The sequence below is a fragment of the Vipera ursinii genome, assembly GCF_947247035.1.
Source record: "Vipera ursinii genome assembly, chromosome: 1".
NCBI lineage: Eukaryota > Metazoa > Chordata > Lepidosauria > Squamata > Viperidae > Vipera > Vipera ursinii.
Genome location: NC_139512.1, coordinates 124,019,023 through 124,046,417, shown reverse-complemented (window position 1 = coordinate 124,046,417; position 27,395 = coordinate 124,019,023). Strand labels below are relative to the sequence as shown.

The 27,395-nt window shown below is 36.8% G+C and overlaps 1 protein-coding gene across 7 annotated transcripts in view; it reads right to left on the bottom strand.

The window, feature by feature from the left end:
• Positions 1 to 204: 204 nt before the first annotated feature.
• BIN1 (bridging integrator 1) overlaps positions 205 to 27,395 on the bottom strand; it is a 132,126-nt gene continuing 104,935 nt past the window's right edge. For 4 of the 7 annotated variants that reach the window (XM_083349860.1, XM_083349859.1, XM_083349863.1 and 1 more), the window contains 6 exons: positions 26,761 to 26,889; positions 25,323 to 25,403; positions 15,934 to 16,035; positions 15,025 to 15,135; positions 12,682 to 12,783; positions 205 to 9,306 (listed from right to left, as the gene is read on the bottom strand). In XM_083349860.1, the coding sequence (XP_083205986.1) occupies positions 9,199 to 9,306; positions 12,682 to 12,783; positions 15,025 to 15,135; positions 15,934 to 16,035; positions 25,323 to 25,403; positions 26,761 to 26,889 (633 nt within the window). In that variant the 3' untranslated portion in view covers positions 205 to 9,198. The remainder of the gene's footprint in view (positions 9,307 to 12,681; positions 12,784 to 15,024; positions 15,136 to 15,933; positions 16,036 to 25,322; positions 25,404 to 26,760; positions 26,890 to 27,395) is intronic. The other 3 variants (XM_083349865.1, XM_083349864.1, XM_083349861.1) reach the window with 2 other exon arrangements.

Genomic DNA, 27,395 nt, shown 5'->3' with positions numbered 1-27,395 from the left:
GCAAGGATACTTTGATTACTCCAGGAGTTTTCATAGCTCAAGGCCCAGCCCTGATTGAATGGCTCCGATTGGCTCATGGTGCTCTTTGCCTCTTCTCAGCATGCCATAGTTGCTAGGAAAGAAGATGATCACACAGACCTCAAAATTTTTTTGGAAAAATTGGAAAATGCACTACGTTAGGAATATCAGGGAATAAAGTTTTTCCACACAAAGGTGCAGCTCATCTGACAGCAACGTTTTTATTTACTGAAATAAGAACAGTTGAAAGGCCACAATTGTTCACAAGTATTTAGTAATCCACATGCATCTTGTTTTTAAAAAAAAACATTTAGCAAAACAGATTGTTGATATTCCTTTTCACTTTAAGTAGAGAATTGCAATATGGGAAGAGTTCAGTTAGTCTTCACCCTCAGTCTCTTTTCTTTCCTCCCAGTCCATGATATTTCTGTAATGGTTAAAGGAGTTCCAATAGAGATTCATAGAAGACGGGGAGATGCAAGCAAGAAAGGAATATTGTGGCCATCTAATATGATAATGTGTGTCTCAACATGCTACTGTGTTAATATATTGATGGCAGGTAAGATAACCTCTCCCCTTCCCTGCTCAACTGATGGTCTTTTCAGAAATTCATTTCTATTCTTAATTACAGCATAAGGATGCCAACATAAGAATGTCAGATGTGCACATGTCTATGTCCAATATTGATATAGAAATTAAAAGTTTCTGGTACATGTAGAGGTTAGAATGACTGGTTGTGAGGAGCCACTATATTTCTCCATCTTTAAGAAGCATAAAAAGAGAGTGTTAAGTCCTATTTACTAAAATGTCTTCTTTTGTGCAATTATCACAAAGATAATCATCTGTATTATGCCCTCTGGTCATTCTGGAGATTTATTTCCAATGTCCAGAAAATACACTGACATTTTGTCAGATCTACTATTTCAAAGACAATGCAGGATGGCAAATTCTCTTTCCTAAAGTGGTATCTCTAGCTTACTTGCTTGTGTACTGTAACTAAGAAGAAAGGAAGGATTTCAGCAGGTTATCAGGTATAGTGACAGTAGTGTGTAACCTAATGCACTCTTGCATTTCACAAACTGGTTTGGTTCATGACCTAACCAAGGTGCGTAGTCCCTCATCAGCAAAAGAATAATCCAAGGAAGGAGCTTGATCTTTCACGGTCAGGACCTGGATGCTTGCTAAGTTGTCTTTCCCACTGTTATTGTTTATAGCTTGGCAAATTGAACAGACAGTACAAGACCCAGGACAAACTGATTGCCAATCTCACTTAGGTTTCATTCAGATTACTAATGAAGTAAAGGACACTGCTTTGGCAGAAGCTGCTGTGCACTTGATTTCAGCTACCTGAGATGAAGCTGCCAGCCCCATATCTGCAGCATCATTAATTTATAGCCCCACCGAGTACCCTTCTGTTACTGTGGCCAAGGGCACTCAATAGAGAGAAGGCATCAGCGATGCAGCATTGGAAATGGTGTGAACATTTTGGTTAGACCAATATTAGCTTCTCTTTTGTATCTTTTCGTCCATGTAGAATACATTAAACTTTGAAGTACATGACAAAATTGCAAACATATCAACCAGATCACAAGCTCATTTGCCATATTCTCTAAGGAAATGGTGCATTGGGGTTTAGAGCAATAACATGTGGCATTTCCTGTCAGCAAATCTGTCAGACTTTGATTTTGGAAAGAAATTATGTAAAAGGGCTTGAGATTGGCCGGTTGGTTGTCTATCCAGCTGCAAGATAACTGTTTGAATGGGACCAAATCTGGTGTTGGCCAAGAATCTGACAAAATAATGAAAGTGATCCAGATCTGGGGTGGAGTTATGAAGAAAAGAAATGTTTCAGTGTATTCCTGAAGAAAGGCAGGTGGACAACAGATTCCTCCATTTAAGTACCTCCCACTTTTTAGCAATAGCACTTAGACTTATATACCGCTTCACATTGCTTTATAGCCCTCTCTAAGCAGTTTACAGAGTCAGTATATTGCCCCCAACAATTTGGGTCTTCAGTTTACCAACCTCAGAAGAATGGAAGGCTGAGTCAACCTTGAGCCAGTCAGGATCAAACTGTTGGCAGTCAGCAGAATTAGTCTGCAAAGCTGCATTCTAACCAGTGGGCCACCAGGGGTATTTTAGAGTGGTAAGAGTAGAGCATGTGCACAGTTTATACAAGCACAAAGAGACACAACATAGGAATGTGCAGAAACATATACATAAGCAGAATGCAGCACAATATTTACCACCCTATCATTTATTTAGCTCTCACACAGACAATACATATGCTCCTTCTCTAATTCCTGGGGAGGAATTGTACCACTTGTGCACACAAACAGACAAAAAGATACCACATTTTGTCTGACTCCACTGAAGGAAACACAGATACCCAAAGAGCTCCTTTTCATGAAGGAGCTGGAAAGAATCTCTGATTTGTTATATGCTGAGAGATGGAATAAACTGACTGATGGGCTAAATTCACCCCAGCTACTTAATTGTCTAACAATTGCTCCTCTTTCTGTAGAATTTTATTCCAGTGCTCGTCCTTGCAATCCACATCTTGATATTGGCCTCATACATTTTCTAAATATTATCTCCGAAGTTGCAGTATTCAGAACTAAGCTGCAAGTTAAATCCAGCCTGTTAACTGTACAGCTAGTGGAGCTAGCAGCCTTTCTGCCTCCTTAAAAAAATCATGATGACATTTTGTTTTGACTCAATGAGTAAGTCTTCCTAATTAATCCACAACAAGTAAGCAGAGGTCTGTGAGGACACTCTTATATGGAAATGTAAAAAGGAGCTTAGAAACCAAATTCATACAAACTTAAAAACACTGGAGCCAGTGTTAAGAGTTTTTAAACAGAATTACCAGAGAACCTTAACTGAAATTTGAAACAGAGCAAACTTCCATTTCTTAGTTTTCTGAATGAAAATAACCTATCAAAGCCAAGAAACAAGTGTACTTACATTATGAATTCCCTATGGGTCTGTAACTACACAGCTAACTTTGGGGGAAAAAGTTGATGACTCTCTGCTTCTGCCAATAATTGACTTTTGGAGCAAATTTAAGGATCTTATTGACTAGAGAAATCTAAGGATTCCAGTAGAACCACACACAAAAAAAAACACCTAGGTATGGTTCAGAAAGGGAATAGGATCTTCTCTTGATCAGTGAAATACTATATTACTATTAACCAGCATCCAATAGTCCATTTTTTAGCCCAGTTGGAAGAAAAATTAAGTGGCATTCTAATTCCAGGAGGGCCCACTCATCTCAGTCTTTCCAGATTAAGTTCATACATGAATCTGGGACAGAGGTGGCCTTGAGCAGCCTGGAGAGGGATCATTCTGATGGTACCTCTATTTTTACTTCTGGAGAGCAGTTGCTCTCTGGCAGCTACCAGAAAGTGGTATTAGGACACTTCTACTTAAGTCCTTAGTAGGCAGGACCTTAAGATATATACTATTGTTAATGTCATTTGATATTTAAATGAAGATCCTAGGAAAAATCCTTTGCAAATTTGGAAGTAGGCTCATGATACTCAGCCACACTTTTTCTTTCTTCTGTGATGTCTCCAAAGCTTCAGAGTTTCTCCAGGATACAAAGAACAAGGTACAGAAGAATAAGCTGAAAATAAAAGTAACTGGCTGGATTCCACAATTTAGTTGATAAGTGTATTCTCAGTGGAATTGGGTTTGCTGTCTGGGGAGGTGGGGATCCTCTGGATCCAGCATTAATGCTAAATAATTCTATAACATTCATGGCACTGAGGCCCTTTTATAAATTTTCACTGGCAATTCCATTCATCTCTTATCTAAAGGAGAGAGATTTGGCTTCCATGCCTCATATGCCCAAACCCTCATGTTTATGTTATTATTCTCGCAGGGATGGGGATTAATGACAGCTCCTGAAGCTTACCCAGAATGCTGGATCATCAGCATAGATGGTGAGTTGTGTCTCTCAAGACTCTTACAAAATTTCCTATGTTCACTGATTGGTGCCTTCCTTCCAAAGCCATTTCATCATGGTTTATCAACACATGCATAGTTTAGGCCCAGGCTAAAAAGATATGACTCTAGGATAAAAACACATATTTTTAAACATTTCTAAAAGTTTTTTAAAAAAAAAAAAGAACAATAAAAAAGAAGCAGGATGACACAAAATTATGTATTTTTGATTTTTGAATATTAGGGATAAATAAATGTATGAAAAATGTCAGCAAAGTGACAATTACAATTCTCAATGCACCAGGATCTTTTTGTTTGCTCTGGAAAGACAAAAAGAAATATCATCCCTAATGTCATGTGATAACAAGTTACAGGATCAAACAGAGTCAAATTGAGTTAGAGAACTATTGGATCCATGAGGAATACAGTGGAGTAAGAATCAGCTGTATCTCCAAGCAAAAGGATTGCATAGACAGTAGATATCAAAGTGTTCTTATTTTTCATGTGTAAGGTTTTTTTCCAGTTAATAGTGCTAATTTACTTGATTAACAAACTTGGGCAGATGAGTGTCTCAAGAAACAAATGAGAACAGGAAAGATTTAGCTGTTACATGTTAAATGTTAGCAGTCAATAAGACAAAAGAGAAAAAAATAGACTGGGGGACAGGAGGTAGAATGAAACTTGCTGACCAGCAAATCTCATTGATTAGATATTCATTACATATAATTATTCCTTATAACAATTTACTAGCTTCTATTTGGTCATGAACTATTTGAACTCAGTTTTAATACTTATCTTCTTCGTGAGGAATCTACCTAATATTTGATGACTTCATACATTATTTTTTTCCTTAAATGCCTAAGAAAATCAGGCTTCATCTCTTCCAAGCATCCAGGAAGAATGTGACATATGATGTGTTATGATGTTCTACATTGGAATAGTTCTTAGAATTTCAAAGACCAAAATTTTCTTAGACTCTACTCTGCCTAGCAAAGTTTTGTGACATGTGGTGAATGCAACAGTGGATCTTCTATTATGATATTACACACCTGGAAGAGATAAGTAAGAACTGATGTAAACATGGACATTGGTCATATTTGGTATAATCCTCTTCTTAGACATATAAATACCAAGAACTAGTCTCAAATTCTTGGCTATATAGTAACACAGATATCCATTAGTCTATGGATTGTTCCTTGGCAAGGTTTTTAAAGTAACTTTTTACTAGTACAAAGTTTCTTTCTGGGAGTATTAAAACGTAGTGCACGTTTGCAATATGTGTAGTCCAAACTTCTCACACAATGTATTATACTTGATGGGTTCTCCATGGAGGTGCTTTTATACAGCTGTAACACAATTTTAATTGAAATCTGTACACTGAACTCCATCAAGGAGCCTGGGCTAAGTTAGTTGAGCAAGAAAATGCAGCTTTAAACTTAGAATTTCTGCTTGAGCAGTCTCGATGCCTTTCTTAATAGAATGCCTGGTATTCCATATTTTGTTCAATTGAACTTTCAGTTCAAGTCCAAATGATATGATTTCTGAACTTAAGATTTTGCTTAGCTAGCAGCTGCAGAGCTTTCTGTATGTAATTTGGTGAAGTGACCTATGCAGAAAAAGAAAGCTTCCCATATAAAATCTATAATGATATTTTTGTAACAGTTATTTGTACTTTTATATCACAACAAACCAAACCATGCCTAAATTAAAACTAACACACCCATACCCTTTGTTTTTCAGGGAGATATGCTATTTAAAAATCTAATGATTTTTTGGCTTCTTAGAAGCTTGCCCAATATAGCTGGCACACGGAAGAATGTGCCAAGATTACAATGCTATACACACACACTTAACCTTTGAGTAATTATGTTGTAAATACTCTGCCAAATTTAAGCAAGCATATGAACAATAAACACTAAATTGATCAAATATGTTTTCATCATCGTATATCCAGATCTTTATAGTCCTGAGCTATAATCCAAGTCAATTAATTTCTAATTGAAAACAAAGGGCTGGAACAAGAGATTCTGTTCTGCTATCAGAATTATCCTCAATCCAAGATCTACTCAAAAGAAGAGTTTTATCCTATTGTATTACAGAACATTTTCCATGGACAGGGAGAATCACAAAGGGTGGAATAGAGACAACAAATGTCAAAAGGCAGCTTTTTATCCAGAGAAGATTTCTACTGAATTCAATCCAATATTTCTATAGCAAGAATACACTTTGTTTTTAAATTACAAATGAGCTATAGTATACATCACCTTAACATAGCTTTCATTCAAAGAATACAAGACAGGTCTTGTCATTCAGTTTAATAATGTTAAAAGATAATTGCTGCCCAATCTATTTTTCTGGTAAATTAAATATTTTAATCAACAGCTCTAGCCAGTTAATTGCCAAGACTGTGATGTAAGCACATTCCTTTATAAAATAGAATTTGCATTGCCAAGTTTTCTTTTATATCCTTGTAGAAGATGCAGGCTATGTTGGATTGTTTTTTTATTTCCATTGAATTATTCTCTTTTTATTGAACAGATTTCTTCAGAAGCAAATTGAAACAGATCCACAGCAACTGAGAAAAAATGAATGAGACCTCAGAACTACAAGCTTATCAATCATTATTTTAAAGGCCAGGAGCTATATCACAGCATCAGATACAGAATCAATAAGGACATAATACAGTACCGGATAATTATTTTTTTCCTTAAAAGAAAGAAAGGTTGCCACATTTCTTCCTTGCATTTGTCTGCAAAATACATATCAAGAATAGAGAAAATGAGTTCAGCTAAAAGTTCTATCTACTAGAGGCTAGATACTTTCTGATAATTTTTTTTCCTCAAATTTCATAGGACTTTTTTTTTTATAAAAATAGATATTCCACAGAGACCTTCTTTATTGCATAAACATATTTCTTGTTGATATTCCTTTAAAACCACCCTATATGTTTTATTTAGGAATACAAATTTGTCTACAAATACATAAAAATAGTTTTAATGGCAAATTATGATTGGTGCAGAGATGCATGCATTACCCAGTGGTATCTATCATAGAGCAAATTGCAGCTTTGCAGAAAATTAACTTTTAGAAATGGCAGTGGAATTTAAATAATGGAACCCCAATTCCTAGAATGCATTAAGGCTAACCCCAAAACAAAAAGAAATTAGAAATTCCACTGAGTCAGATAAGGAGTTTTGAAACCTTGTTATGAAGACTAAAGTTATTCTGCAATGGCAGATGGAATGGCTTTAATTGTGTGTGCAACAATACAATGCACACTTCTCCTGATTGTATGCATGTACTCTTGAGTGTGCAATGACTCTGGATGGTGCTTTACATCTGTGGTACACTATTGAACCAGGATCTGTTGCTGACTAAAGGAGAAAACTCACCCGTGAATCTATCATCAAGAGATGTTGTATTTTCTTATACTCACATACAACATGTGATTCTACAGACCATTAGAAACCTAGGTTGATTTTTCCCAATAGTGCAAATTGGCTTATCCTGGTTTTCTAAAGCTACCTTACATTTTATCAGATTGTCAAACGTAAGAATTTTCTGTGCATTCCAATGCAAGAGATGGTAGTAGAAAAAAACCTTTGAAGCCAAATTAAAAAAAAATAAATTAAAAAAAGGAAAAGGAAACAAATGAACATAGCGATAAAAAATCTGAAGAGCTCAGCAGTTGTATGTATATAGCATAGAATGAATATTTGCTCTTCCAGTCATTGCCCATTGCTGCAGCTGTCATTCAAGTAATTTATAGGTGCATTAATGTTTTGTTTTCTGCAAAAGAATTTGTGGAAAATCATACTGCTATGGTTGGGAAAATCCCAGTGAATTTGCAGTTCAATCTTGAGGGTCCCAATAACCACAAAAAAGAACTTTGGAAACAAGTTTCCCTTGCCTGTTCTTCGTAAATTCATAATGCATCCTAGGAAAGATCTAGCTCTTCTCTGCAAATCAGTATTACAAAGGGAAAATTAGTAATGGGGGGCAAAGCAAAGAGCCTCACTGATTTTCTCATTTGGTTGCTTCTGACATTTTTTAAACACAATTTGAAATGCACAAAGGAGTATTATTTCCAAATTGGCATTTTATAATGCAGTGGTTTAAGAGTGAGGCTATGATTTCTGAGATAGATAAACTCTAGACAATCACTATATGGTAACAACATTGTTTAAAAAAACCTCTAACCATTTGCAACCATTTAGTGATTGTTTGGGTTTTTACAGCTGAGAGATGGTTGCCCTAGAATTTCATCCATTATAGTTTTTAAATACAAGATAAGTACATCTTAAGAGCAAGGACACAGGGAATAATTGTTCAGGTTGCAGAGCAATGCAAACACAGCTAGAAGTTATACAAATGAAGCAGTTACTCCATCACCTCATTTATGTGACCAATAACATCATGCCAGAATTGGCTGCATTGGTGTAATTATATCTATCTCTCCTCTTCATCACCTCTGCCTATCAGACAGTGCAGAATTTGAAGCCAGCACCAACCTTCAATTTCAATACAAGATTATGAAAAAAATAGTAATAAAGAAACTATGTTTATACTTTTTCCCCTTATGAATATTTCTTATAGGACCAAAAATGCAGGTACTAATGTCATTCTTAAACCATACCCTTCAAGGACCAGGCTTACTTTCTTTCCAATAAGCACTGACAAGTATTTTTTTTTTCATTTAAACGTATGAATTTTGGTTTGTTGTTTTTTTTTCAAAAGGAGAACACGAACACACACACAAAGCACAGGACAGGCATTGGATCTGGGGCAGCATGATTGTATAATTTGCAGGGAGAGCCACAGAAACAAGTTCAGCCACAAAACAGGTTGACCGTGCCTTCCCACAAGATAAAACTTTATTGTGTAGTTTCAGGAGAACAGGACTGCTAGGATTCACAGCTTACAATGCTGAGCACATCCTATTTCACACAACATCGCTCCATCACTCAGTGACAACCTTCTGAATTGACCTTATTTAACTCAAACAGAAAAAGGATTTTTCCCAACCTGTCTTTCTTTATTATCTATATCTTTGATAATACTTTGATTCAGTGGACTTCTAAAACATTGTTTTCTGTGAAGAATCCAACCTTTAAGCTGCTTTAAAAAAACATTCTTTCAATTATTATTTTTTTAAACCTTCCTCAGGAGGAGGGGGAGAAGACACCTCTTGCTTTCTTGTTGAAGAGAAGCTATCTAAGGAGCTGCAAGACCTCACTGCACCCGCTCAGTGAAATTCTCTGGGAAAACTCCCCGGCATTGGTCAAATGCTTTGTGCTGAAGCCAATCAGACTCTTTCACACCCATCAGCCATCCTTCATCCTGGCAAGAGACAGAAGAAAAAGAGAAAATGTTAATGCAACAAACACTAGGTATCACTTGTCTCTTAAGTTCACTGAAACTGAATTTTCAATCAAGTAATAAAGTTGTGTATTGGTGATAAAATTATTATCATTAATCACAACATTTGTGGAAAAACCCTTATGTTCCTTCTCATCCTTCTGGGGTGCTCGCAAGCAGGAAGTGCTGTAGAAACATACTCTTTTTTCCCATAGTTATTCTTGCAACTAGGATTTATTTTATTTTATTTTATTTTATTTATTTTAATCCCATTTATATCCCGCCCTTCTCCGAAGACTCAGGGCCGCTTACACTCTAAGCACAAATCAATGTGCTTAGCAGTAGCCTTCATTCTATGTATATGCCTGCTTTATTAGGGCTTTCACACACACCCCAAGTGGCATTATTACAAAGTCAGCTTAATTGCCCCCAACAATCTGGCTTCTCATTTTACCTACCTCGGAAGGATGGAAGGCTGAGTCAACCTTGAGCCTGGTGGGATGCGAACCTGCACTAATTGAATCCAGAGCCATACTGAGTCTTCAAGACAAAAATTACCGTATCTCATGGCAATGAATTCTACAAGTTAATTATGCCTTGTATGGAGCAGTGATTTCTTTCTTTGCTCCAAATCCCTTTCTAGTAGTTTGATTCTTGGTCCCAGTGTTTTGAAAATGTTTTGGCTCTAGTAGGAGTATTGACCTCATGCAAGGTATTCTCTAAGGTTGATATTCCTACCATCAAAACCCACTGCCTCCCTCCGTAGTGTTCCTGACTATGTTCTTTGCCTCCCTGGTTTCTGGAGAATACTGCAACTGCTGACTGTTGGAAGGGAGGGGGCAGCAATGTTGTCTAGCAAGCATTTGGGTAAAGGGGAATGATCATTATGATGAGTAATACACGCTGGAGGGGGGAGAGAGAAGAGGGAATCAACAGAGGCAGGAAGAACGGACATCCTTTCACCTCATTCCCCTACCAGCAAGCATGTACCTAAGACCAGGTACCAAGAGATCCACACTGGAGGAGGAGAGGGTGGAGAGGAGAAAGAGTTCCCTTTACTGTTCTTTACTTCTTGCCAGCAGCAGAAAACACTTCCATCCTACACACACACACACACACACACACACACACACACACACTGTACCAGCGACTTTATTATTTCTGGTTTTGAGGCATGGCAAAAAGACAGCAATTTTCTAGAGTCTTCCTGTCCCAAGGATGGGAGGAAAACCAAAGCTGCAGGAAACAACACGATACACTATTATGGAGAATGAAAATATCCACCATTGGGCAAAATTCTTTCCCCAACCAAAGACAAGTTGGAAGAACGTGGCTATTTTTTTTTTAATCCCATTTATACCCCGCCCTTCTCCAAAGACTCAGGGCGGCTTACAATCTAAGAAGCACAAATCAATGTGCTTAGCAATAGCCTTCATTCTATGTATATGCCTGCTTATTAGGGCTTTCACCACCACCCCAAGCGGCATTATTACAAAGTCAGCTTATTGCCCCCAACAATCTGGGTCCTCATTTTACCTCCCTCGGAAGGATGGAAGGCTGAGTCAACCTTGAGCCTGGTGGGACTTGAACCTGCACTAATTGCAGGCAGCCGGGGTTACTTAAGGAGGCATTAGCCCACTGCTAATGACCAGGCTGAGCCCGAGGGAAGGGTCAAGCGCATCATCAATCTTGAGTGTCTTCACACCCACAAGAGATCTAAGTTCAGCCCACCTTGAATTCTGTTCACTCTTATTTACCACTATTTGCTTTGACCATTAGTAGTTTAGATTCTTGTACAATAAACCTATATTCTTTTGACCTGCCTGGACTCCTGATTTCCTGTGCTTGACACTTTTAGAGTTGGGCAAGGCATTCAAAGGAGCACTCATTGGTCTTCAAGACCTATGCTGACTGGTGTGATTATGTGATTTATGATTATGAATCCATAGTAAAGTTTTATTTAGCATTTATTTGGCACTTATTTGTATATTTTACTCCTTTTAACATAATTAGTGTTTAAGTTTTTACTGGATATGCTTACCTATTTTACTGACCTGATCTATGACCATAATAAATTTATAAAGACTTTCACCTTGTAATAAGCTAACTAAGGCTCATTAAAATAGCTGCATCCTTCATAAGTCTCAGCTGCTTCAAAGGCATTCCCTGGCTGCCTATCCCTGTTGATGCACAACATTATTGGTGAGAATGTGTCATGTGCAAATAACCTGGAGAATTTGTCAAGTTCAAAGCACAGAAGAGCTACCTCTAATATAATAATCTAGTCTACTAATGGTCAAAATTAAACTGACACTAGATTAGGTTCAACAGAATTCATGGAGGGCTGGATTTAGGTTTCTTGTGGCAACGCAATAATTCCAAACTGATGACACATTTAACCTTGCTTTCCAGCTCAGCCTGCCTTTCTCCTACAGAAAGCAAACAGAAGTGACCCAGAGAACTGAAGGAAAGGCTCCAAATCCAGATGAAGCCTTCTACTGATGAGGCATCCTTTTTAATGTTTGATACAACACTGATGTCTACAATGAGACATAGGAAAAAACATGCAAACAAAATGTACAATTGGCTAAGTAACATTTCCATCTTCAGCTCACTCTCTTCACAAAAATGAATGAATGCAATAAAGAATATAAGAACACAGTGCCATCTACTGGCATTCAAAAAGAGCATGAACAAGACAGAGAGAAAAATATTGTGCTGATAGCTACTACCATCACAGCTTTTAGACATTTGCAGGGCAGAGAGAGAGAGATGAAAAGCAAATATGAAATCAGAAAACAGCAGAGAGTACAATAATGGTTATGTTAACTCACCTTTTTTAGGTAAGCTAAATTACCTTGAGGTAATTAAGAGGTCCTTTTTTAAGACTCAGAAAATATTTTACTGGTTGCAAGGGCAATGAGACTGTCCACTTATATTCTGATTTCCTTTTCCTGATCTAATTAGGTAAACCTATAGACTAATAGTTATATATAGTACAATTTTAAAAGTAGCACTAAACAAGGATAACCTCCTTAGTTGGAGATTGCATTGGATTAGGAATCAATATTCATCTCCTTATACTGGAGATCTCTATTAAACCACATCCTTCTCATGCAATATTTGGTTCTACATAGGAAAATGACATATGAAAGAGATAATCTACTATTTGAAGAAGTAGAGATGTATTCATTATCTTGTCTATCAAGAGGTTAAACTGAAATGTTTTGACTTGCTGAAGGTCACACATTCATTGCAGAATGCAGATTTGAACTGAAGTCTTCTTGAAACTGGAACAATGTGGAATTTATCAAACCATGTTAGTTATGAAACACACCTGCTACATTATCACCATACCTGCTCATCTGGATTTTCAAATGGAATCACCAAGACAACCTCTCCAGCCTTTAGCTGCAATTCATCACTGTCAGTAGCAGCATAATCATGCATGGCTTGTACCTGCACAAGAATAATGGTTCCACAGTAAGGATTGGGGGAGTTCTTGTTTCATATCTATACATATATAGTGCAGCTGAACCCTTACATACTACACTGCAGTCTATCTGCTGCTCCGTTTCTCCTTAAACTGTTAAGTATTCAGGAAAGCTTTATGATACATGATGATTGTACTTTTAGAAAAATGAATTGGTGCTGTCCTGTTGATTATGTTTTTACAGTTTTATTGTTTTTAGTGTTTCCGTTATTTTTTGCAGTTATTTTGGGATAGTTTTTCTATTGTTTCTTTCTAAAAAAAACAAGGATTAGTCAGAGTCACATGACAGTAAGATGGGTGGCATATAAATTTAAATTTACATATATATATATATATATATATATATATATATATATATATGTATATGTATATGTATATGTATATGTATATGTATATGTATATGTATATGTATATGTATATGTATATGTATATGTATATGTATATGTATATGTATACAGTATGTATATGTATATGTATATATATGTATATATGTATATATATGTATATATATGTATATATATGTATATATATGTATGTGTATTAATGTGTGTGTGTGTGTGTGTGTGTGTGTGTGTGTGTGTGTTGGTCTTGGCGTATTTGGGTCTTTTCCCATGTATGATTGAGAGTGTCTTGGTGACGTTTTGACGAGGTCCCACTCGTCATCTTCAGGCTGGTGTCTTTGGCTTCGTGCATAAGCACGAAGCCGAAGACACCAGCCTGAAGATGACGAGTGGGACCTCATCGAAATATCGCCAAGACACTCTCAATCTTACACAGGAAAAGACCCAAATACGCCAAGACCTACATACCTATACCCGTGAAAATCTACAAATATAGTTGCAAGAAAAAGTATGTGAACCCTTTGGGATTACGTGGAGTTTTGCATGAATTGGCCATAAAATGCGCTCTAAACGTCATGTAAGTCACAACAATAGAAAAACACAGTCTGCTTAAAATAATACTACACAAACATTAGCTTCTTGTCATGTTTTAATTGAACATAAGATGAAAACATTCACAGTGCAGGGTGGAAAAAGTATGTGAACCCCTAGCCTAATGACTTCTCCAAGAGCTAATTGGAGCCAGTAGTGAGCCAACCTTGACTCCAATCAGTGTGATGATATTGGATGTGTTGCTGACAGCCGTCCTGCCCTTTAAAAACACACACCTCTTTTGGGTTTACTGGTCTCAAGAAGCACTGTCTGATGTGAACCATGCCTCGCAGAAAAGAGCTCTCAGAAGACCTACGATCAAGAATTGTTGACTTGCATGAAGCTGGAAAGGGTTACAAAAGTATCTCCAAAAGCCTGATGTTCATGTGTCCACGGTAAGACAGACTGTCTACAAATGGAGAAAGTTTAGCACTGTTGCTACTCTCCCTAGGCGTGGTCGTCCTGTAAAAATGACTGCAAGAGCACAGCGCATAATGCTTAATGAGGTAAAGAAGAATCCTAGACTGTCAGGTAAAGACCCACAGAAATCTCTGGCACATGCTAACATTTTTGTTGACACATCTACAATAAGGAAAACATTAAACAAGAATGGAGTACATGGGAGGACACCACGGAGGAAGCCATTGCTGTCCAAAAAAAATATTGCAGCACGTTTGAAGTTTGCAAAAGAGCACCTGGATGTTCCACAACACTACTGGCAAAATATACTGTGGACAGATGAAACCAAAATTGAGTTGTTTGGGAAAAACACGCAACACTAACAATTACTAACAAAGAATTTAGGGAGGCTGATATGCATTTCGGACTCATTAGTCTTCATCAGTCAGTCATACCTAATACATACATTTAATATTTTATATATATGTATGTATTAGGTTTTAGAAATTCAGTAACAGATTATATCCAAAATAGTGTGTGTGTGTATGTGTGTGTGTGTGTATACACACACACACACACACACATTTAATAAAATAAAATAAAATAAAATAAAATAAATATTAGATTTTAGAAATTCAGTAAAAGTTTACATCCAAAATAGTTTACTCTATTTACCTACTTTCTTCTTTCAACAGACAATAATTTATCAGCATTACATCTAACACTGGTGAGTTTCCTGTATCCAGACTAAACACATTTAAAATTGTGCACTAAGTTCTCATGAAGGGCTGAGTCCATTCTCTATTTTACAGCTTCGGTTATTCAAAACACATAGAATGAAATGGCTGCATGTACAACTTTACCATAGAAACTTACCTTGAAGAGAAACCCTGGTGGCATGTCAGACCTCTCAGAGACGGGTCTATTCTCATCGGTTCCATTAACTGTGGCAGGGAAAGTCTCCACAACTACAGTTGGCAGAGAACTCTGAGGGAAATAAAACAGGGTTAAAGGCACCAAAGTTAGGCCCAGTTGAGAAAAGTACATAGAGGACCCTGTGCAAACCCTCCCTGAAGCCATTTCTGAACATGAATCCTTTATTCAAATAGTCATTATCAGTATTTTGTGGAAGTTAGGATTTAGGTGTGAGGTGTGGCTGAGGTAAAGAGAGTGACTTAGTAAAAGATGGAAAGCAAACCACAGAAGGCAATAAATTGTAGAGGGAAATTGGTCTGCGTAAAGATTAATGGACTAAATAACAGATTCTGCTACAAGACATTTAGGTCAATTTCCTCCCTTTAAAAAAAATCTAAAATTGATTTTAGATATATCTAACTTCTGTGTCCTCAGAATCATTCTCATTCCTAGCAGTAACAGCTGTTTGTGATTTTGTAAGGGTATCAAATTGTAACCAGACAGGCTAAACAAATGAAAGTTAGCCTTGGCAATGCAAAACTTTTTTTTAGGGTCCCAGATGTCATACACATAAAAGTTCCAAGATGATTAACTGGGACTGAAGCAGATATATTCCTCCTAATTCAGATGAATTGCAAATGCTGCATGAATAGGTTTAGCTGTTTGCATCAAAGAGAAGACCATCTCTGAATGGATAATGGCCTTTGTTCTATAGTCCAAGTCAACAGAGTCTCCAATCGGGGATTAATCCACTGCTCAGAAATGCTAAACATTTTATCTTCAATGGGTTCACATTCTGCTCATATTAAATGTGAACAACGGTTAGGGGAGAATGAGACCCTCCTCCCTCTCCCTTGCCTACTGTCTTACTGAGGCAGATCCTGAATCAGTTTCGGGTTTAGCAGCTGCTTCAGCTCCAGCTGTTCCTCCTTTGCCAGCTCCCTCAGCCTCATCAGGAGGGGCTTCTGTAGACTACAACACAAAAACAGTTAAACTCCGGGATCTCAAAGTGGCTAACCAGTCCCATGCCTTGCAGAGAAATGCCATGACCTGCTCTGTTTTTAGGGCTGTCTGAACTATCAGTTTCTGAAGGCCAAAGCTGAACTGCTTGATCTCTTTGATGAATAGCCGTGTCCATGCTGCAAGATATTTGGCATCAATACACTTCCAATTTGTGTAATGTATTGACAAGTCGATGTTGCATCACCTTCAGGAGAAGCAAATAGTTCTTAGGCTAGAATGCTAGCTTTTTATTAAATTCTAACAGTTGCCATGTCTGGGTCAGGCCCATCTGTCCTCTGATATTTCTAAATGTGAGATTTAAAGGAAGTTCGTCTCTTTGGTTCCTCCTGTACTGTTTCTCTTCTTGTGGAAGAGAAAACAGAAGAATGATTTGACTATCTGTATGAAAGCTAGCCAACTAAGATTGCTTCAACTTTGCTTGAAGCAAAAAAAAAAAAAAGTCGTACACTTTCCCACCTAAAAATATTCTTGCAATCACCTCTACACCTTTCCAATGCTAGGCTTCTCTTCAGCACATAAATCAAGAGCATGGCCAGGACTTTCTGATTTCCATATAACTGCAAAATTCCAGATTTCAACCCCCCCCATCATTGTTATTGTTTCTATTCACGTGAAATCTACCATATCTGTTCTAGTTCTTTGCTGTTCTCTTAAATAAAATATTTAAATGTGGCTGACAAAGAGACTGGAGAACTAAAAATAAACTATGATTAATTCTAATTTGGCAATAAGCTTTCTTTCAACAACAGAACCTGTTACTTTTTAAAAGCAGCTGTTAAGCAAATCATCATGATTGTTATGTGAATCCAGCTTCCCCAATGGATGTTTTTTGCTGGAAATCACATGATCACAGGATGTCATAAATGTGAGCCAGCTGCCAAGCACCCAAACTGTGATCATGTGACTGTGTGGGTGGTATGATGGTTGTGAGCTCAAGAACAAGTCGTAAGTCACTTTGTCCACGATTGTCATAACTTTGAACCATCATTAAATGACATGTTGTAAGTCAAGGAGTACCTGAAATCAATAAACCTATCCGTGACTACAATTTTCAAACCACCATTAAGAGAATCCCGTTAAGATGGCCTCCACAAATTTGTCCCATCTCTTTTTTGAAGCCATTAACTAAAAAGTCATATTTTTGTTGCAGAAAATAATGTAGTTTTTGTTGATGGTGGGTGGTGGTCCAGAATCTTGAGTCACAACTTTAGTATTATGAGAGGGAAAAAACTACTCTGCCCATTTTTAATATACTTTTAATAATCTCCTCCATTTAATAATGTTTTTTTTCTCAAACAACCTTCCATCCTCCAAACAAAACATAAATTATTAATGTATTGAAAAGCTTGAATATTTATATATATGTATATATATATATATATATATATATATATATATATATATATATATATATATATATATATATATATATATATATATATATATATTCTGAAATCAGGACAAAGGGATATTCTATAATATACATTAGTATAGATTACCTTACTATACCAAATTAAATACTATGCTATATATTACTATAAGTTATAACACAAGGTTAGGTTATAGCCACAAGGGGAAAAAATTATAAAATTCCAAATTAAAGAAAAGATATTATCCAACTGTGGATTTTGGATTTTTTTTCTTAGTCTACAATAAATGAAATGAAAACGTTAAATAAAAAGTCTCCTTCAAGTCTGAGTTGAGTTCTGGTGAATTTGGAGGACAGGTTTTCTTAAACAAATTAGCATTTGCTGAAACTACCCTGAGTTGTCTGAAGAAGAGTGGTATATAAATCTTTGTACAATTTATATTTGTAATTAATGAGAAATTTTATGGACACAGTTGGCATTTTTCAAATGTTACGGGTACAATTTTTAAAATTCAAAAGGCGGGTTATTATAAAAGGATATCCACCCTAAAGATGGTTATAAACCATTAAAAGATGTTCCAAATCAAATTAGAATTTTAATTTCAGTAGATCCCACCTTATTGATTTAATGAGAATTAAATTCTAATTTCATTGGAAATGAAGTGTGCTAAGTAAAGAAGGCCAAAAAAACTAGCAACTAGGTAACTCCTGGTAAGGAGCACAGCAATCAAGAAGGACATTTTTGAACATTTGTTAGTTTAACTTTTTTATTTACTTGGTTGATAATCTGAGTGGGCTAATTGTCCAGTCTACCACAAATGCACTATTGCTAAAATTATCAGCAGGAAAATAATCCATAAATTGCATACTGCTGAAGGGAGGGGGTTTTTTTCAGGCAGACATATAAAATTTGAGGAAAACAGAGAAAAAGAAATGTGCAGTAGGGAGATAAAGTAATGGGTACGAGAAGATACAATAATAAAAAATACTGTGAGAAGACAGACACTGAAAATTTTCCATGCCAGGGCAATTAGATTTGTTGGGCTGATAAGAGTGAATTGCTTTATATTTTGAATAATTAATAGGGGAAAGACAGTGCAATATTATGTATGCAACCAAGCAAAAGTGTGAAATTATTTGAAGAGGGAAGGAGGAACGGATTGGGGAAGGTATACAGTCTTAATAATATAGCAGTGCTATATTTAATTTATTTATTAAACACACTTGTATGTCACCACAAACAAAAATGACTCAGTGACTCATATACAAAATAAACCCCTATAAAAATTAAAAATACAACAACCCTACAAAAATAGAAAGAGAACAACAGATGGCAATAACTACTCAAATCAGAGGCAGGCTCTCCAAAAAAGCTAGTTCTTTAAAAATTTGCAGAAAACCAACAGAGACTGAGGTAATCCAATATCCCCAGGGAGGCTCTTTCACAACATTGCCTCAGCAGCCAGAAAAAAGCAGCACACTCTTGCCCAATCCCTTCCAAACTTCCTCAAACAAGTATTTTTCTGGGGTTCTTGGTGCTGTGCTTGGTTGAAAACTACAAATATTCTCTTAAGTATTTCTGTCATTTTATGTGAACTCTCATTATTCAATTTTAAAAGGACGCTTGGCTTTTATCTTTAACTGTCCTTTCTCCTTAAAATCAAAATCTTGCTGAAATATAAAGAATTAAATTTGAATAAAGAAACACTGTAGCCTGCACATCAGCTGTAAAGAAAATCAGATTTCCAGTGACTTCCCGGATGTTACTGTAAATTGTTGTTTTATCCTAAATAGATCAGAAGGACAGATTCTGAAATAACTTTCCATCTGTCCTGCAATGTCTGGGATTGAGAGCTTGAATTTTAACTCATTATCTACTCATCATAAATGTTTTTTTCCCTAGGAGAAAGCATGGAAAATCCATTAGTAGAATACAGGTTAGAGTGACAATTTTACATTCCCAATGAAGATGATTTAGAATTGTGTGTGATTAAAAGTGGATCTAGAATTGTTTAATGGAGAAAAATTATTAGTAACTAATGTCACAGTTCAAATAGAATAATAAAAACACTACTTGAAATTAAGTGAGCTATACATAGCAATCACTGGTCCTAATAATAATTGCAATCCCACTGTTAATTTAAAGCTATTACTATATACCTGCATAACCTGATGATAATTATGTCAGAAAACAATAGCTAGAACCAAACATTATACATGAAGGAAATCAGAACAAGGCTTTTAAAAATACAAGAGCATAAAGAAATAAAATATTAGTAGCTGATTCTAAAAACCCCAAATATATTAAGGGATCAGGTTAGAAACTGGGAGACCATGAGTTCTAGTCCTGTCTTGGGCACAAAGCCAGCTCTGTGGTCTTGGGCCACAAACTTTCTCTCAGCCTTAGGAAGGAGGCAATGGCAAACCACTTCAGCAACGTTGCCAAGAAAGCATCAGGGACTAGTCCAGGCAGTCTCCAAAAATCAGACAAGATTGAATGGAATCTATCTATCTATCTATCTATCTATCTATCTATCTATCTATCTATCTATCTATCTATCTATCTATCTATCTCTAAAATTAAGTGCTTATCTTCATTTTAGGGTGTTTCTCTTCTTTGTGCAATGACATAAAAGATACGTTTTATGAAATATGGTAGTTTGTGGTTTCCTCAATGTATCATAAAGCTATCTATATTAATTTGGCAAACTGCAAACCTACCGGTATTTATTTTTAAGAAGCAATGCCATGCCTCATAAAAGCAATTCTATGCCTATGGGATGCTTTGAATGGTCTCCAGAACACAAGGGAGATCTCTACAAATATGCCACTTTCTATCACCCCTGCCAACTTACAAAGCAACAGCTGGAATATCTCAGATCAAAATGGCCAAAATGGGAATGTGGGAGAAGAGATGACATCAGAAAACTCTAAGGCTTCCCCCACCCCTCTGCCATGTTCCCAGCATAAAAGGACATTTTGACCAGCCGTTGCTCACAATAGGGAGATATTTTCTATCTAAAATATGAAAGCAATGAAATAATGCTGTCCCTTACACTGTTAAATTTACCAGAGGTTTCTAATGTGAGAGCATCTGAACAAATGACTAGATTGCTGTACCTTCAAGGCGAATAGAGGTTCAAGATACATATAGCAGTCTTTGCATAATAATGGTGCAAAGTAACATTTACAAACACCACATGTTACATCATAATTTTGCAGTGAAAGTTGTATTAACAGAAATCTTACCTCCCATAAATCCCAAGGCAAAGACTAAGCATAGCAAAAAGCAATGGGGAAAAAAGCATTAAGTCTTTATTATTTCAAACAACATAAAAAGTGCAAAAATACCAAATGGCCACAAAACGTTTAGTAATATCATACACTGAAACTGAGTAATGTGATTTTATAATTTTGCATGGTCCATTTCAGTAGTTAAGACTTGAAGGACCAAGTTAGGAACAGATCCTTCTGCAGATAATGATTCTATGTGGTCAGCTGATTGGCCCATGATCAATCCATTTCAGTAGTTGAGTTCTTTAAATAATTCAGTACTCAAAAGGGGGAAGATGACAGATAAGATGAATGGATGGGATCAAAGACGTGTCCTTCAAAGGAATCTGAGTTACAACTAAATAGTGTACAAAATGAAGAGTGTTTGCTTATGCAGTCACCATGAGCATCTAACTCAATGGCATCTAACTAATAATACTCTATGGAATGCCTGATTATTAATCACCATTCACCATGAGTGATGGGAACATGCTTTACAGAGCTTATTGCATAAAGCAATCTGGACAATCTTTCATTACCTGTTGACACAGTAGTGACGACAGTTATACAGTAGTCTTCTTGTAGTGACTACAATTGGTTCCAGTGAAATGTGACTGAGATGTGTGAGACAGAAACACTATGAAGATCCCTGGCTGCTGCCCTCTCATTCAGATAGTGCCCTGTGCCTGGCCTGACCCTTTTTTCTTCCCTTTCCAGGACAGAGGGATTGCTTAAACAAGCTCACTTCCTGAACTGCTTTTCTTGGCAGCATGTATGTGGCAAAAAAAGTGCAAAGCACAAGTTAACAAGCTCAGCTTTGTGACATTTAATTAGTCCATTAGAACCCTTAGGCTCACAGCTGATGTCTAAAACTGACCAGATCTTAATCACTTTCACACTTAAGGCCTTTGTTTGTCATAAATGCCTGCATTGGTCAGAAAATAATTTTTATTACCGTTTATTACAATCATACTTGTGAATGGTTGCTATCTGAGGATCATAGACTACCTTAGTTCTGCAGGATCCAATCTGGGTCGGTCACCGGAACCAGAGGTTTTGTCTCCTGAGCTTTTGGACTTGTGCTGGAGCCCATACTCAACCCCTCTGACACATCCCCAAGGATGGACTCCGGCAGAAGTCTGAAAGCTCTGGTCCCAGTGACTGACACAGATTGGATATTGCAACATTATCCTGGGACACGTATATTCACCTACCTTAGTTCTCCTGTTTGGGGGGATTATTCTTTTACATAGTATCACTAAATATATATACAGCAAAGAACTGTTATCTAACTCATTCAGAGCTATTTACTGAATGTGACATGCATCCACAGAATAAACTGTAAGTGGGAGAAGGTAGAAGCAATAAGGTGGAGCTCTCTTACTTAGGGTCTTGCCATATTGAATGGGGCTTAGCAGAAGGAATGTTTTATTTTTTCCAGAGTTTCATTGCCCATCGGTGGATCTGTATCTAGTCTCCACCAAGCTCATAGAGGACCTAACTTTAAGGCTTTCTGGTAATATAACACTGATAACAGTGTTCCCATCCGAGCCCAATCCGGTCAGTGGAAGCTATCAGAGAACAGGGAATGCTGGGAATGAAAATAGCCATGGTAATGTTGTATCCGTTATCCCAAGATTTTGCTACAAGTTCCCAGATCTAGTAATATTGCTTAATGTCATTCAAAAATTTGAATCTACTGAATAATTAAAAAAAATTGTTGTCAACACCAAATCTCTACTATTTCAGACTTAGCCAAATCTCTAATATTGCAACTTGGCTAAAGACAAACCATTGTTCCCCTCTCCAACTCCTTGCTCTGGCTGTAATACAAGGTAGGAATATTCTAAGAAATAATGCACATGAAGCTCTTAAATACATTAAATAAACACCAAATATTACTGCTGATCAACAATATATATGCAAGACTCAAGCATGCATTTTAATCACCAAGAGTTCATCTGTCACACCCATACAATTCTCCCCATAAGAACCCATGAAGTCTTTAATGCCTGGTCATGGAGCTAAGGAATGACAATGGGTAGACCAACCTGAGTAGCAGGTGTGGGTGACTTCCCTACAAGGTTGTTGTTATCTGGTTTAATGGGATCAAAATCCAGATCCAATAGGCTGGCTCCCTCCTGGAAGGACCCAGGGGCATCAAACTTGGCAGCATTAAAGGAAAAAAAAATCAGTATTGCTGATTAGACAGTTAAAAAAGGTGGATGGTATGCGGAAGATGTTATCTGCAAACTGAAGGTGCAAAAGGTTATATATTAAGTGTATATTCATATATGTTGATTGGCTATAATGTGCTTAACACTTCTGGAAATAGTAGATAATAAAATTCAAGTATTAACATTTTACAAAGCTGATGCACTGAACTTGTTATGCCACTGTCTTAGGCAGTCTATTAAAAGATCAATTTCAAGTTCCACACATCCAAACAAGGACTCTTTGACTCTCAGGCTTCACCGCTTCACCTACAATTTCCAGCACAACTGTTGTATTGATACCACATTTCTGGTTACCTTAAAAAAATGATTGGATAGCATTTTCTGTGAAAATCTCTAATTTAGTCTCACAATGTTTCTGTGCCACCCATCATTTTCTTTCTTTAAAACCTATTTCTGGTAATTTATTTATCTGAAATGGTATAGGGCTTCCAAATAGTATAGGGGGTTGGACTAGAAGACCTTCAAGGTCCCTTCCAACACTGTTATTCTGTATCTGAGTGATTGCTCTACTATTCTACCATATTAAGACAGTTTGCTTACTGGACTCTTATTTTTAATAATAATAAATTACAGAATACCATAAACTTTCAGGATATATTCCATCCAAGCAAGGCACTAATACCAGCATTCTCTTATTATTAAGCAGATTATATAATCTTATCAAGTGATAATATTAAACAACATTTTCATAATACTGCTTAATATATTTTTTTAGAAAAAACTAAATCATTTCCTAAGTTTTACTGGGTAATTCAAAACAATTGTCAACACCAAATCTCTACTATTCAAGTAACTGAAAACAAAAATATATCAGTTAATGGGTATGTGGTATTTTTAAGCTAAAGCAATCTGATAATATAGATGCATATTTCCTGCAAAAATTGTCTAGATGATTATATAGCATATTACTGTAATTTCTTAATTTTTATTTTCTTTATAAAAAGAAGAAAATCCATCGATTAATTCAGCTAAGATGTTTCCTGTTCCTTCACCTCCACAATATAAACATTAAACATTCATAGTTAACCCGTATTTTCCACCTAAAAGGTTCTGACAACAGTTTCTTTGGAAATAAGGTCTAGTTTTTAAGCTTTGTGTACGTGAAATAAAGTTTTAAAACGAGATCATAGCCATGCTGGAATCTTACCTGTCACTTGCACCAGATATTGAAGAGTCTTCCTCCTTGACAGTTTTCTCTATCTTCCTAAATAATTGACCCCACTAAAAATAGAAATGTGTTCACACCTATCACTCCCCACCCCTTATCCACTAACAATTCACGTTGTTTTCTAAATATACTCTCCAGTTCAAGTATCCTATATTCTGAACCTGTCCCAGTCAGAACACTCTGTTTATGCAAGGGTTTTTACACAAATACATACAATACAAAACATGGCATAAAAAATGCTTGAGGCATGCTATAGGGAAACGATAGGAGCAGACAAGGATGGAAAGACTGATCAGTGGCCTACGGCTTTCTCAAACATTAAAGCATAGACAGGTTTTACCATTGGAATTCCTGAATGGAAGCAATTCTGTCAAAAAAAAATCCCATAAATTTCAAATTGTCTATTTTTTTTTAGTCTCAAAAAATAAAATAGCAATGCTTGCTTGTGAGTTAAATTTGTCTTCTGTCTGTCACTAAGAACAACACTTGATAGAACATGTTTACTCCAACGATATATGGGAGTTTTTAAGGGCTAGAATCTTTGTACCTCTGCATATACTTTAGGGACTGGAAAAATAGCAACCCAGAAAATGTCTTATTTTTTTTCCTCATGTCTTTTCACCATTCTAAATCTCCATAACTTCAAAAGCTCTTTGGACCACAAGGGGAAAAAAAGAGACAGAAATAATATCTACAATTTTGCCAACTACTATGCTTACAGCAGTTCAAAAAGGGAGTTTTTTAGATAGAGAACAGAATCTTCTAAGCTTCTGCAAGGCCTAAATTTTATTTAAACAATAAACCAATATCCCAAGTGTAATACTTCAGTCTGTAGAGAGAAACACAAGTGTTAAGTATGTTGACATGATGGACTGGTCATTTTTCCTTTCTTCTATGGTTTTCCAGTTGAGTCTGAAAAGTCTCTGATACTTATCTGATGCTCACTGCCAGTGTTAGCACATGTCAGGATGATTCCATATTACTCTTTGTCTCGTACTAACTGAGAACTGAAGTTTTACACACACACAAAAAAGAGATTGAAAACTTGGTAATAGTCATTTTGTATCTCACTTTCTATCCCAGAGTGAAAAGGAAATTCTGATCCACCAAACTATTGAACACTACATGCAGTGTCCACCTGCCTCTGTGGGGTGTCCCCTCACATTGGCAACCTGAGGCCTACACTTGCCTTTTCTCCCAAATTCAGGCCCTTCACGCAAAGTTTCAGTCGTCGAACTGGAGGAAGAGGTAAAAGCCGCAGGCCACCGTGCTGAGGTAGGGAAGGAAGAATGGAGTCAGGAAACATACATTCTAGAGGTGCCATTGATTGCTTTTTATGAATATTTTTTTTATAAAAGAGCATTTATCACGATGATGATGATGATGATGATGTTGACAAAAGTTATGAGAATGAGGCCAGAAAACTGGTCAGGCTGTTTTTTTAATCTCATCATAGTATCTAAAGTTGAGTCATCAAAAAAGGCTCACCTATTGGTCAGGTAAGTGCCTTAGCAAATTTGATTTTAGAGGTTAGCTTGGGAGGCTTAAGATTCTGAAGGGCTAGTGAATGCTAGTCATTTGTAAAAATAATTAAACGCAAATCATTGGCCTAGGCCCTAGGGAATGACCTTTCTCAGTATAACCCCAAGCTCTTAAAGCCATTGGCAGAGAGAACATTTATCATGTAAAATAATTGCCAAGAACAATTGCCCATGCTTGTTCTGAGTAAACAAGGAAGGCTCACAATGAAACTTCAGATGACTCTTGCACAAGCTTTTAAACAGGCACTGTCCTGCCCATGTATTAGCTGAGAAAAATAACAGCACAAAATGATCTCACTGCCACTGCCTTTTAAAGGAAATCAAGCAGGTGGGAAGCCCATTTGGCACTCTAATTCACACTATTCAACTCCATTCTTTTGAATAAGGGAGACTTAAATGTCAACAACTTCATTTGTGTCAGGAATTCTTGAATATTGTGGGACCAAAGCTCACCGTAAATAAAACTAATGAAATACAGCACTTTTAATAATTATATTTTAATTAATCAACCATTGCTATCTTGTAACTGTCCACTGCAAATTCATGCAGACAAAACAAGGAGCAAAGTCCAGATTGAGTTTTGACAGTGCTCTGACTTTGTCTGGACAAATTGTGTCAGATTAAAAAGAAGAAATGTGCTCAGGTTTTCCACAGCCACCTGGGGGTTCCAACCCATTGTGTGAGCATTTTTGTTTAAAGAGTGGCTCAAGAGCTAGGATCATTTGATGTGAGTGTGTTTTAAAAATCTGTTGTCTTGATTTCTATGCCTTTTGCAGTCCACTCCTCCTCCCCCACCCCACACACTTCTCCTATTTAGTTTGGAAATCTTGCTGAAGGATGCCAAGGAAGAAAGCAGGTGCTCTGTTTATAATGTATTTTCTTCCCTGTTCTATTTCCAGTCAAGATCCCACCAATGTTTAGGGGTTCCGATTCACTATCCCTTTGGCCCAATTCAAACCCCTTGGATTGCTTACCCTCTGAACAATTTTCTTGGCCTGACACCTCTAGTAGGGAAAAGAGGGGAAAAGTGGAGGGGAAACAACAGAAGAGAGGTCAAGAGAGGGAAGGGATGAAGGAGAAGCTAACCTGTGAGGGGGTTGTCACACTGATCTCTGGGACAAAATTGTCATCAAACAGGTTGAGGATGTTCTCCTGCTTCATCTCCTTGGATGGAGTGAGTTTTGGAGGTGGTGGCACAGGAGGGCCTTTCCTCAACTGCATGCAAGTGAACATATGGCCACGGCACAAACAGCAACACCCAAAAAACCAGAGACAGGAACCAGGTTAGCAAAGTAAAAACAATTGCACACTCAATATTAGGTACAAAGAGGCTCAGAACAAAAACACATGGCAATAAGGGAAAACAATCACACTCTTCCAAAAAGCTTTGCATCATTAATTACACTTCAGTCGTGGGCAGGTTTCCCTTCTGCAGAGGAGAAGCGTAACATAATTAATATGCATAAGATAGGTCATGCAAACATATTTAGAGTCTGTGCAACTTTCTGGAACAACAAGATGGGAAATTGCATATTTCTATTTTTTTTTAAGTTCTATGAAGCCAGAGAAGCTAGCAGCCCTACATTTGTAGAAATAGCTACTTCCATAGAGAAAAGGGTTTCTAACCAGCTTTGATTCCAGTGCAGAAGACTCCCAATAATGTAAAACCCAATCGTTATCGTAATAATGTGATAATAATGCTGCCAATTACATTACTCAAT